The 13,946-nt window shown below is 40.7% G+C and overlaps 1 protein-coding gene across 3 annotated transcripts in view; it reads left to right on the top strand.

Annotated features, from left to right (window-relative positions):
• Positions 1–13,946, top strand: part of ARHGEF9 (Cdc42 guanine nucleotide exchange factor 9) — a 195,238-nt gene that overhangs the window by 125,542 nt on the left and 55,750 nt on the right. For all 3 annotated transcript variants that reach the window (XM_082681102.1, XM_082681101.1, XM_082681103.1), the window contains exons 5-6: positions 6,387–6,619; positions 11,747–11,876. In XM_082681102.1, coding sequence (XP_082537228.1) covers positions 6,387–6,619; positions 11,747–11,876 — 363 coding nt within the window. The remainder of the gene's footprint in view (positions 1–6,386; positions 6,620–11,746; positions 11,877–13,946) is intronic.

Here is a 13,946-nt window from a genome sequence, read left to right as displayed (position 1 = left end):
TGTTGTTATTTACATTTCTCTAGGAGGTGGGTCAAAAAGGATCTTGCTGTGATTTGTGTCATAGAGTGTTCTGCCTATGTTTTCCTCTAAGAGTTTTATAGTGTCTGGCCTTACATATAGGTCTTTAATACATTTTGAGTTTATTGTTGTGTCTGGTGTTGGGGAGTGCTCTAATTTCATTCTTTTACATGTAGCTGTCCAGTTTTCCCAGCAACACTTACTGAAGAGGCTATCTTTTCTGCACTGTATATTCTTGCCTTCTTTATCAAAAATAAGGTGACCATAGATGCATGGGTTTATCTCTGGATTTCTATCCTGTTCCTTTGATCTATATTTCTGTTTTTGTGCCAGTACTATACTGTCTTGATTACTATAGCTTTGTAGTATAGTCTGAAGTAGGAGAGCCTGATTCCTCCAGCTCCATTTTTCTTTCTCAAGATTCCTTTGGCTATTCAGGGTCTTTTGTGTTTCCATTCAAATTGAGAATTTTTTTTGTTCTACTTCTGTGAAAAATGCCATTGGTAGTTTAAGGATTGCATTGAATCTGTAGATTGCTTTGAGTTGTGCAGTCATTTTCACAATGTGGATTCTTCCAATCCAAGAACACGGTATATCTCTCCATCTGTTTGTATCATCTTTAATTTCTTTTATCAGTGTCTTATAGTTTTCTGCATACAGGTATTTTGTCTCCTTAGGTAGGTTTATTCCTAGGTATTTTATTCTTTTTGATGCAATGGTAAATGGGAGTGTTTCCTCAATTTCTCTTTTTCAATTTTTTCATCATAGTGTATAGGAATACAAGAGACTTCTGGGCATTAATTTTGTATCATGCCACTTTACCAAATTCATTGATTAGCTCTAGTAGTTTTCTAGTAGCATCTTTAGGATGCTCTATGTATAGTATCATGGCATCTGCAAACAGTGACTGTTTTACTTCTTTTCCATTTTGGATTCCTTTTATTTCTTTCTCTTCTCTGATTGCCATGCATAAAATTTCCAAACCTATGTTGAATAGTGGTGAGAGTGGGCAACCTTGTCTTCTTCCAGATCTTAGAAGAAATGGTTTCAGTTTTTCACCATTGAGAACGATGTTGGCTGTGGGCTTGTCATATATGGCTTTATTATGTTGAGGTAGGTTCGCTCTATGCTTACTTTCTGGAGAATTTTTATCATAAATGGGTGTTGATATTTGTCAAAAGCCTTTTCTACATCTACTGAGATTATTACATGGTTTTTATTCTTCAATTTGTTAATATGGTGCATAACATTGATTCATTTGCATATATTGAAGAATCCATGCATTCCAGGGATAAACCCTACTTGATCATGGTGTATGATCCTTTCAATGTGCTGTTGGATTCTGTTTGCTAGTATTTTATGGTGGATTTTTGCATCTATGTTGTTCAGTGATATTGCCCTGTAGTTTTCTTTTTTTGTGACATCTTTGTCTGTTTTTGGTGTCAGAGTGATGGTGCCCTATTGAATGAGTGTGGGAGTGTTCCTCCCTCTGCTATATTTTGGGAGAGTTTGAGAAGAATATGTGTTAACTCTTCTCTAAGCATTTGATAGAATTCACCTGTGAAGCCTTTTGGCCCTATGCTTTTGTTTGTTGGAAGATTTTTAATCACAATTTCAATTATAGTGCTTGTGATTTGTCTCTTCATGTTTTTTATTTCTTCCTAGTTCAGTCTTGGAAGCTTGTACTTTTCTAAGAATTTTACCATTTCTTCCAGGCTGTGTATTTTATTTGCATATAGTTGCTTGTAGTAGTATCTCATGATCCCTTTTATTTCCACAGTGTCAGTTGTTACTTCTTTTTCATTTCTAATTTGGTTGCTTTGAGTCTTGTCCTTTCTTTTTTTCTTGATGAGTCTGGCTACTGGTATGTCAATTTTACCTTCTCAAAGAATCAGCTTTTAGTTTTATTGATATTTGATTTTTATCCTTTAATTTGTTAATATGGTGTATCACGTTGATTGACTTGCATATATTGAAACAGTAGTTTCCTTCATTTCCTTTTCATTTATTTCTCATGTGATCTATATGATTTCTTTCCTTCTGCTAACGTTTTTTTGTTGTTCTTCTTTCTCTCATTGCTTTAGGTGTAAAGTTAGGTTGTTTATTTGAGATTTTCTTTTTTCTTGAGTTAAGATTGTATTGCTGTAAACTTCCTTCTTAAAAACTGCTTTTGTGGCATCCCATAGGTTTTGGGTCAATGTGTTTTCATTGTCACTTGTTTCTAGGTATTTTTTGATTTCCTCTTTGATTTCTTCTGTGATCTCTTGGTTATTTAGTAGTGTATTGTTTAGCCTTCCTGTGTTTGTATTTTTTACAGTGTTTTCACTGTAATTGATATCTAGTCTCATAGCACTGTGGTTGGAAAAGATACTTGATACGATTTCAATTTTCTGAAATTTACCAAGGCTTGATTTGTGTCCCAAGATATGATCTATCCTGGAGAATGTTCCATGAGCACTTGAAAAGAAAGTGTATTCTGTTGTTTTGGGGTGGAATGTTCTATAAATATCAATTAATTCCATCTTGTTAAGTGTATCATTTAAAGCTTGTGTTTCCTTATTTATTTTCAGTTTGGATTATCTGTCCATTTGTGAAAGTGGGGTGTTAAAGTCCCCAGTATGATTGTGTTACTTTCAGTTTCCCCTTTTATGGCTGTTAGCATTTGCCTTATTTATTGAGGTGCTCCTATGTTGGGTGCATAAATATTTACACTTGTTATATCTTCTCTTGGATTGATCCCTTGATCATTATGTAGTGTCCTTTTTTGTCTCTTGTAATAGTCTTTATTTTAAAGTCTATTTTGTCTGTTATGAGTATTGGTATGCCAGATTTCCTTTGATTTCTATTTGCATGGAATATCTTTTTCCATCCCATCACTTTCAGTCTGTATGTGTCCCTAGGTCTGAAGTGGGTTGCTTGTAGACAGCATTTACACACGTCTTGTTCTTGTATCCATTCAGCCATTTTGTGTCCTTTGGTTGGAGAATTTAATCCACTTACATTTAAGGTAATTATCGATATATATGTTCCTATTACCATTTTCTTAATTATTTTTTTGTAAGTCTTTTCCTTCTCTTGTGTTTCCTGCCTAGAGAAGTTGCTTTAGCATTTTTTGTACAGCTGGTTTGATTGTGCTGAATTCTCTTAAGTTTTGCTAGTCTGTAAAAGTTTTAATTTTGCCATCAAATCTGAATGAGATCCTTGCTGGGTAGAATAATCTTGGTTGTAGGTTTTTCCCTTTCATCACTTTTAATATGTCCTGCCACTCCCTTCTGGCTTGCAGAATTTCTGCTGAAAGATCAGTTGTTAAGCTTATGGGGATTCCCTTGTATGTTATTTTTTGCTTTTCCCTTGCTGCTTCTAATATTTTTGGTTTGTATTTAATTTTTGATTGTTTCCTTAATATGTGTCTTGCCATGTTTCTTGGATTTATCCTGTATGGGACTCTCTGCTCTTCCAGGACTTGATTGACTATTTCCTTTCCCATGTTAGGGAAGTTTTCGACTATAGTCTCTTCAGATATTTTCTCAGACACTTTCTTTTTGTGTTCTTCTTCTGGGACCCCTATAATTTGAATTTTGTTGCATTTAATGTTGCCCCAGAAGTGTCTGTTCATTCTTTTTTCTTTATTCTGCTCTGCCACAGGTATTTGCAGTATTCTATCTTCCAGCTCACCTATCCATTCTTCTGCCTCAGTTATTCTGCTATTGATTCCTTCTAGAGTATTTTTCCTTTCTTTGTTTGTGTTCTTCATCACTGTTTGTTTGCTCTTGAGTTCTTCTAGGTCCTTGTTAAACACTTCTTGTATTTTCTCTATTCTATTTCTGAGATTTTGGATCATCTTTACTATCATTACTCTTAATTGTTTTTCAGGTAGACTGCCTATTTCCTCTTCATTTGTTTGTTCTGCTGGGTTTTTGCCTTGCTCCTTCATCTGCTTCATATTTCTCTGTCTTCTCATTTTGTTTAACTTAGTGTGTTTTGGCTCTCCTTTTCCTCAGCTTTGTAGTTCCCATTATTTTTGTTTTGCCCCCAGTGGGTGAGATTGGTTTATTTGCTTATGTAGGCTTCCTGGTGGATGGGACTGGTGCATTTCTTCTGGTTGGTGGAGATGGATCTTGTTTCTCTGGTGTGCAGGGCCACATCCAGTGTGGTGTTTTGTGGTGTCTGTCAACTTAGCATGACTTTAGGCAGCCTCTCTGCTAATTGGTGGGTTTTTGTTCCTGTCTTGCAAGTTGTTTGCTGTGAGGCATCCAGCACCAGAGCTTGCTGGCCATTGGGTGGAATGGGTCTTAGTGTTGATGAAGTCTCTGGGAGAGCTCTTGCTTATTGATATTACATGGGGCTGGGAGGTCTCTGGTGGTCCAATATCCTGGACTTGGCTCTCCCACCTCAGAGGCTCATGCCCGTCATCCAGCTGGAGCACCAAAATCGTGCCAGCCACACAGCTTGGAAGTAAAGGAAGGAAAAAAAAGAACGAACAGATAGAACCCCAAACCAAATGGTAAAAACAAAACTAAACAGACAAAATCAGACAAAGAAACGTACCCATGTGTGCACGCAAACACACACACACACACACACACACACACACACACTCATAAAAAACAGACAAACAACCAAAAAACAACAAGAGCAGAAAAAGAAAACAAAACAAAACTACCAGACAGAACCCTAGGACAAATGATATCAAACCTAAAGAGACCAAATCATACAAAGATACATACATACATGCATTTACAAAAAGAGAAAAAGGGGGAAAAATTAAAAATAAAAATATTTTAAAAATTTAAAATAAAGGAAGGTAACAACCAAACCAATAAACAAATCCACCAGTGATAACAAGCACTTAAAACTAAACTAAGAGAAACATAAAACCAAAAACAAATCAGACTTAGAAAGCAAACCCCAAGTCTACAGTTTCTCCCAAAGTCTACCACCTCAATTTTGGGAACATTTGTTGTCTATTCAGCTACTCCACAGATGCAGGGTTTTATCAAGTTGATTGTGGGGATATAATCCACTGCTCCTGAGGATGCATGGAGAAATTTCCCTTTCTCTTCTTTGTTCGCACAGCTCCTGGGATTCAGCTTTGGTTTTGGCCCTGCCTCTGCATGTAGGCCACCCTCAGGTGTCTGTTCCCCACCCAGACAGGAGTGAGTTCAAGCAGCAGCTGATTAGGGCTCTGTTGCTCACTCCAGCCAGGGAGAGGGAAAAGTATGGTAGTCAGAATTAGAATGTGGGGGTGAGCCTGCAGCACCAGAGGCTGACATGACATTGCAACAGCCTGTGGTGCACCATGTGTTCTACCAGGGAAGTTGTCCCTGGATCATGGGACCCTGGCCATGGTTTGCTGCATGGGTATCCATGGAAGTGTGGGTAGTGACCTGCACTTACACAAAGGATTCTTGGTGGCAGTGGTGGCAGTGTTAACGGTCCATGCCCATCTCTGTGGTCCAATCTGATAGCTGTGGCTCACTCCTGTCTCTGGAGCTCATTTAGGTGGTGCTCTGCCCTCTGTGGGCACAAGGAGCAGGAATCCCCTCTCCTCGCACACCCCAAAACAGTGGTCTCTTGCCTCTCCATCTGATCCAGACATTTTCCCAGACTCCTTCCTGGCTAGCTGTGGTACACTAGTCCACTTCAGGCTGTCTTCACACAGCCAACCCCAGTCCTTTCCCTGAGGTCTGACCTCCGAAGCCTGAACCTCAGCTCTCAGCTCCCACCCACCCCAATGAGTGAGCAGACAAGCATCTTAGGCTGGTGAGTGCTGGTTGGCACTGATCCTCTGTGCGGGAATCTCTCCACTTTCCCTTCTGCACCCCTGTTTCTGCACTCTCCTCCATGGCTCTGAAGCTTTTCCCCAACCTGTTCCCACCAGTGAAGGGGCTTCCTAGTGTGTGCAAACTTTTCCTCATTCACAGCTCCCTCCCAGTGGTGCAGGTCCCATCCCTATTCTTTTGTCTCTGTTTTTTCTTTTTTCTTTTGCCCTGCCCAAGAACATGGGGAATTTTTTGCATTTTGGGAAGTCTGAGCTCTTCTGCCAGCATTCAGTAGGTGTTCTGTAGGAGTTGTTTCACATGTAGATGTATTTTTGATGTATTTGTGTGGAGGAAGATGATCTCCATGTCTCACTCCTCCACCATCTTGAAGGTCTCTTTTATTTATTTTTATATATGAATTTTTACAGGTTGTCTAATTCCCAAATAATTTCTTTATTATTAAATTATGAATCAATGTAGGAAAGATTGACATTATCATTTTTATATTTCTACATAAGTAGAGGGTCTGTTTTCCCATTTCTCCAGAACTTCTTTTGGAGTTCTCAGTAGCCTTTCCCTTTCTCTCTATCTTTCCTCTGCTCACAGCAAGATGGATTCTGGATATACTCTGAGTACTGTAACAACCACCTGGACGCCTGTATGGAGCTCTCCAAACTGATGAAGGACAGCCGCTACCAGCACTTTTTTGAGGCCTGTCGCCTCTTGCAGCAGATGATTGACATTGCCATTGATGGTTTCCTTTTGACGCCAGTGCAGAAGATCTGCAAGTATCCCTTACAGTTGGCTGAGCTCCTCAAGTATACCGCCCAGGACCATAGGTAAGGGATTGAGGGAGGCAGGAGTGAAGGAGAGAGCCTCCTCTACATGTTAATCCTTATTGAGAATGTATGTCCTCTTGCCTTTTCTGAATTTCTGTTAGCTTATATACACAATGGGATGATGACATATTCTTGCTTACCTCTGAAGACTGTTGTGTATATAAAGTGAGACAATGCTTATCAGTGGCTTATAAACTTATAAATCAATATATACACAAAATCAGTGTTCATCATTATTGTACCACTTAGACACTACCTTCAGGGAGCTTATAGCCTGGTCCTTAGTCCTGAGTTCAGCCAAGTGAATCAACTGTTTATTCTACTCTGCTCAATAGAGTCAAATATCCTGGTAACAGACTGCCCTACTTGTACTGACCTTAGATTTCTTCTGAAAGGCTACACCCCTGGTCTTCTTTAGTCTTTTACACCCTCCTCTGCCTCATCCCAACTGTACCTTCCCCTTAGACACACAGCATGACTGGGGGAAAATAGACTTGAGACTTCCCCTGAAGTTTTCTCAAAGTTTTTCAGTATTTTCAAGAAAACCAACCCAAAAAGGATGAAGGAGCTTATCTTTCTCTGAATGGAAATGACACTCCTAACCCTCTATTAGTAAGGTATATGCTGGGAGTCATCTCCAACAATGGGAATGGTCTACAGTGAACCATCCCCTATTTTTTCATGTGCTTTGCTTCATAACCTAGAGCCCCCAGCCTATTTATAGCCTGCTTTTAATTGGTATTAAATCCGTGACCTTAGGTTTATTGCCCCAGCTCTCAGCTCTCTTCCTGATTGATCACTATAAGAATAAAGAAGGCCTTTGCTCAATTTCCCTTAGTTTCTGCTTGCTTCTCATCAGGCCTGCTTCGTACTTTCATTTGGCTCCACTGCCTGGTTTCCTTGGATCTGACTTCCAGACCTAGTTGCATAAGGCCATCGGTATGCGTCGGTTGGTTTTTTTTATGTCAAGCTTCTAGGCCAATCCCTAGGTTCATTTTTAAGTTGATGTTGTTCTTTAGCATATCATGGGTTATGTGCTTCAGTGGTCTGAAGCCCTGGACAGATTTCAGATTTGAAACCAAATGTAGTAGCAGTGGACTCTCCCTTTGTATGAGTAACACCACCAGTGGTAACTCTGCCTTCCTTGTTCTGTTGGCTGTGAGCGAGGCAGGTGTAGAAGGACCTTGCAAAGGAGGACTCTGTTCCCTTCTCCCTGAGTCTGTTTACTAGCTGGGGAATAGTGGGAGTACTAATTAGACATGAAATTTGGAGGTGACTAAATCTCACTTAAAATATTTAATACAGCCCATTGCCAAAACTGAGTCCCAAGTTTTCTAAGGAGAAAACCTGTGAGAGCTAATAGGATGTTAAAGAACCCCAACTAAAATATCTTAATATTTTAAAAATAAAAATGGAAAACATTTATGGCACCTAAAATGGAAAGGGCCTTAGAGGAAGGTCTTCTAGTCAGACTTATTCATTCTATGGCTAGACAGACTGAGTCCCAGAAAGGGAAAATGACAAAGAGCAAGTCTGTGGCAAAGCAGGGACACAAAGTATGGACAGTGGTCTGGGAACCTAACTTTTTAAAGAGCGCTCCACGTGATTTTCATGCCAAGGAAGATTTGTGAGCCATTGTACTAGCCAGTCTGGAAGGCCTTTTCTAGTTCTGCCATCCCATGTTGTAATGAATCTAAATGACCTCCACAGGAATACTTCAAGGTGCTAAGTGGCCAGAAGCAGCCACTATTGCACCTAAATCTCAGTGGAGCTGCTTTCAGACCAGTGGTTTTAAAACCAGTATATTTAAAGAGTGATTCTCAAATGTTTTTATATCACAGCTCATCTCCCACCAACTCCTGAGTGTCTGCTCTAAAAATTATACTTGTGGACTGATGATATTAACTAGGTAAATTATGTATTTACATAAATGTTTTTAAGAGCCCCCCAAGGACCAATTTTAAAGCACAGCCAAAAATTATGTTTGTCTTTTAGACCAAAGCAACCCCAGGGCCTTTTGGGTTTAGTGGGAGCCAACAAGATAGCATATCTCCCTGGGATTTCCCATTCCTGTGCACCTTCACCTTGTGAGTGGAACCCCTGCATCAAGGCCTTCTTATCCTCTGGGTCTCTGGTCCCCTCTCCTTCTACCCCTAGGCTCAGGGGTGCTGAGAGAATGGCTCAGGCAGTCGCAGGCTACATCAATCCCTGTCCTCATTTGGGGTGACCCATTGGGCCTAGCACTATCCCCAGGCCATGGGCCACTCCTTCTTGCAGGCCTCAGAAAGCTTTATCAAGGTGATAGCTCCTGTGATGCATGCCAAAGTAGCTTGGGTTTGAAGGCAATTAGAGGCTAATGCCAGGTTGAAGACTTAGGTTGATAGGTGTTCAGATAGGTAGGTCTGAAATGCAAGCAGGCAGAGTAGTCCCTGAGGGAGAAGATTAGGTGGATAGAGAGTGGTAAATGGAGAATAATACTACCATTGTTTACAGAAGGGTGACATGTCCCCACCCCCCCACCCAACCTTGCTTAAGCTGCTAAGAAGAAAGACTACGAGAGGGAGGTTAGCTGACCTGCCTGGAACAAGACAATCTTGGTTCAGTCAGTCTCCTCACTAGGGTGCTGGGCTCAGACCTCATCTGGAAGCCTGAGGGCTCTGAGCAGGGTTCAGGCTAGACCACAGCTATTTACTTTTTTCTCTCACCCACTCCTAAAGCTAGTGGGGAAGGTTAGAGATGGTGACATACCCCCCTCTAACCATCATGAGAAAGGCAGCCAGCTAAAAATGGCAAAGGTTGACTGACAGTATGGCACAGTGGCAGTGATAAATTCATGGCTAAGTAGTACATGGGGTCAGGCAGAGGTAATAAGCATTCTCATGCCAGCACTGTCCAATAGGACTTTGTACAGTGATGTAAATGTTCCATATCTCTGTGGTTTAATATAGTAGACACTGGCCACATATGGCTATTGAGTACTGAGAAATGTAGCTGATGCAACTAAAGAACTAAATTTTTATTTAATTCTAATTAAATGTGGCTAGTGGATACCATATTTGACAGTGTAACTCTATGCTTTACCTCCTAGAAAGTGGCTTAAGGCATTTTCCTGATGCTCTCAAATCAGGGAGGAATAGCATGGGAGACAGAAAAAGGACCTAAAGAACAGGGGTGCTTATTTACGTCAGCAACTTCTGCATTGCAACCACCCCTTCTGTCATTACCCTACCTTGCTTCTAAATGGCAAGCTCAGATAGTCTTGCCAGGGAAAAACTTTGACAGTTTTACAGAGCACAATAACTCCCCCACAGGTTGGAGCAAGTAACTGTAAAAGAATGAAATGTAACAGAAACAAATGTAATATTCTGTAGTTTGGTCTAAGAAATCAACAATTCAAGGACAGACTGAGAGACATACAGCTTCTAGACAGCATATTTTAAAGAAATTTAAGAAGTATTGGTTGATCATAAGTTCAGTATGAGTCAGAAGTGAGATCCACAAGAAAAACTGGTAACAGCTAACATTCATTAAGGCTCAGGATAAAGAGGTTTTGGGGTGTGTGTGTGTGTGTGTGTGTGTGTGTGTGTGTGTGTGTGTGTTAACAGAGTTGTCTTGAGACAGAATAGACTGGTTAGGATTTGTACTGAGTATCCTGTCACTGTAGGTGATAAAATGTAGTAACGTTTGAAGACTATGGTCTGGCAGGTGTGCAGAGAACAGACTGGAGCCAGGGAGGCCAGCTAAGAGGAGGTGCTGTGTCTCATCTGCCCTAGCAGTTAGAACTCCCTTTCTTCTGTTCCTATGATTGGTCCACCACCCCACACCTCAATGTATTAGGGAAGAAAAAGACAGTTGCTCTGCTCTTCTTTTTCTCTTCTCTTCTTTCAAATTGGTGCAGGGACAGTGAGCATGTTAGTGACCACAAAGCATGTTCAGCTTCTCTAAGGAAAAGTTTGTTAAGACTGAACTGTAACTCATCCTCCTGCCTTCTCAACTAATTATTCCACCAAATGTCTGGGATCTAACTTTCAATCTTCTTTTCACAGGAGCCATTTGACTGGAAATTAGATCAGACAAACAGAGAAAACTGGGCAGGATGGTATAAACTTCAACAAGTGGGCCATCCAAAGTCCCAGGAAAATGGGGCCTAGGATTGTACTTCTGGAGTTAGAGGTTTTGAGAGACAACCCATATAATGTCTATACTAGAGAAATGTTTGTTTTATATTAATAATACTGCAGACATTTGCTGTGAGCCAAGAGTAAAACAGTTTTCATGGATTATTAAAACTTCAGCAAATTCTACTATAATTCTCCCCATTTTACAGATGAGGAAACTGAGTCACTGAGAAGGAGAATGAGACTTGTCAAAGGCCACACCACTAGTCAGTGACTAAACTAGGGTTTGTGTTCAAGGAGTCTGGCTCCAGTCTCTGTTCTTAACCACAATGCTACATCCTATCTCTATATTGTATAGGAGGAAAGGTTTGGATGTTATTTTACAGTGACTTTGGGCAGAGTTCCCTAGAAATAGGTGCTAGAACAGATGGTAAAGTTCTCTGGACCATGCCATGTGTGAGGCTCCCTTCCTCATCCTTGGCTGGTTGTATCAGATAGGTACAAAAATAATGGCATAGCAAAGATGAGTCTGTTTCTCTTTCATAGAGAAAACGCCTGCAGGTAGGCAGTTTATGGCTGCCTTGCTGGCTCCATGATTATCAGAGACTCCTTCCAGTTTTCTCTTATCCTATCCTTAGGAGTATGGACCTTGTCCTTATGGTCTAAGATGGTTGCTAGAACTTCAGCCATCACATCTAAATATTCTTAAGCGTCAGGTTTAAGTAAGGACCAAAGAAGGGCATGCTGTTTTCCTTAAAGGTAGTTTTTCAAAAGTTCTACCCAACATTTCTATTTACATATCACTGGACAGAACTTGATCATATAAGTCACCTCTTACTGTAAAGAAGGATAGAAAATGTAGTCTTTTGTACCATGTGGCATGGATTCTATCTAAAATCCGGGCTCTCTTGCTAAGTAGGAAGAGGAGAATGGATGTTAGTGTTGGCACCCAGCACATTGGTTCAATGGCACATTGACTCATCCAACTTGTAATTTTGTGTCTTCACAGTGACTACAGGTATGTGGCAGCTGCTCTGGCTGTCATGAGAAATGTGACTCAGCAGATCAATGAACGCAAGCGGCGCTTGGAGAATATTGACAAGATTGCCCAGTGGCAGGCCTCTGTCCTAGACTGGGAGGTAGGACCCTTACTAACAGGGACATTGGAGAGTCTGAATACCTTAGCCAGAACCTCACATCTTAGCCAAAGATGAGCAAAGAGTAATTATATTTGAAGAGCATCAGAAAGGATTTAGATTAGAGCCAAGGCAAAACTTCCTGCTAATAAGAGGTGTTGTGTACTTGAATAGCTTTCTAAGAAGGTTGGAGAAATCTCGGTTGCAATATTTCATTAGGAAAGGAAAGATTCATCTATTTGGGTGTTTCTAAGAAATAATTGGGTTGACTCAGTAGCCTTTCAAAGCTCTTTCAAGTCCTGGAATTTTATCACCACCAGATGAACACTTGGATGAGGAGTAATAGGTACTAATTCACTCCCAGACACAGAGTGCAAGGTTGGTTCTCTGATGCAGGCCAGCCAACATACTTCTTCTTTTCCTCTTGGTGAGATCACCTCACCCTGACATATCTACTAGTTCTATCCAAGCCTGCACACTTCAGGCCACAACCATCATCCCTGCCCAACTGACAGGCCAAATTCTATTTTTTAATTATCTGCTTATAAAAATAATCCCTGAGCCTTCCATTCTATTGGAATTGGCCACGACTTCTCTGAACTCAGAAAACCTTCACTAAAGCATTGTCTTCTGAGATGCTAACTTTCAGAGGATATACACAGCCTAACAAATAAATGGAGCTTTTGCCTCTTATGCCACTGCTCTGTTGAAGTTCCTGAGGTGTCTGTTAAACAGAAAAAAGAGCTGTGAACTTTAAGGCCTCACAGGTACCTGTGTGTTAAGTACACTATTTATTGTTTCTCTCTTGTGCCCATCAAGAGAACCAGGAGTAATGACATTTCACATTTATCTCTCAGACCCAAGTTATGAAATCTGACAGTCCACAGCTAATATAACCAAGATAGGAGAGGCAGGACATGCTACCAGGGAGGAGGTGGCAATCTTAAGCTTCATGATCATAGTGTAGAAGTTGAGTCAGCTCCCCATTCCTCTGGCCTCCACACAGGTATAATTTCTTGTAATTTGAGAGCTAGTAGCTCTCTAACTTGTCATATAGTTTAGCACATTCCAAGGGAATGAAACAGCCTTACAGTTACTTAACCAATGTCCAGAAAAAGTCATCTTTCCTTTATTCTGCTACTTCTGTTCCTCTTTAATGTACATGGCTGGAAATGTCCACAGTTCTGAGCAGCTGGCATATTTTTGAGTCTTATTTGAAGGATAATGTCCCCATACAGAGTAGAAAACAGCAGTGATTCTTTGAGATGCAAGGAGAGGAAGGAATCTATATAAAGAGATCTTCTTGCTCATAAGAAGAAAACAGCACTGGCACAGACTTATTAGGAAATCATGGATTCTCCTTCCCCTGTGTCTGGTTTGCTTTGGATAGTTTCCTGATAAGAGGGCTGGATCAAATGACCTCTAGAAAGATCACTAATTCTCAGGCACTCTGAAACTGTGGCTGATTAGCAGGCCTCTTTTTCTCTACCCCTGTGGGGATTCTCTGTAATAGGATGTTCCCAGCAGCAGTTGTCTTTCTATTCCCTGAAACAATTTTCCCCTTCCCAATACCTGGAAGACCTTCTAATTCCTCCATGGGCTCTTGGCCTCCAGTCCCTGCAGCTGGGGCCATGGGAGACCAAGAATAGCTTAAAATTCTTTGGCCTGTTCAGGGAGCTTCACTAACACCTAACATGAAAGCACTGAACTATGATTTAAAGACTCAGCATCTCAGAAGGAATTTTATTTGTGTTTGTCTATAGTTGGGGGTTGGGAAACAAAGGAAAGTCTTTCGAATAGGAGGCAGTTACTTTCTGCCTCCTTTGTTAGCATGATTGACTGGTCCTCTAATCTCATCCAAGCCCACACAACCCTGCTTGACAAAGTCCTTCTTTATTTAAGTTAGTAAGAAGAAAAATTCCTTGTGGTTAACTTTTCAGACTCTGAGGTCACTGTGCAACTGACCAGCTTCAGAAGGTTTGCCCTCTATGAAGCATTTTCTTTAGCAAGGCCTGATGGGTACATTTCAGAGGCCAGGACCAAAGTTTCGATCAAGTGTGCCATATCTAGTCT

The sequence above is a fragment of the Grampus griseus genome (genome assembly GCF_964374135.1).
Source record: "Grampus griseus genome assembly, chromosome: X".
Taxonomy (NCBI): domain Eukaryota; kingdom Metazoa; phylum Chordata; class Mammalia; order Artiodactyla; family Delphinidae; genus Grampus; species Grampus griseus.
This window is presented reverse-complemented; position numbering and strand designations above follow the sequence as displayed.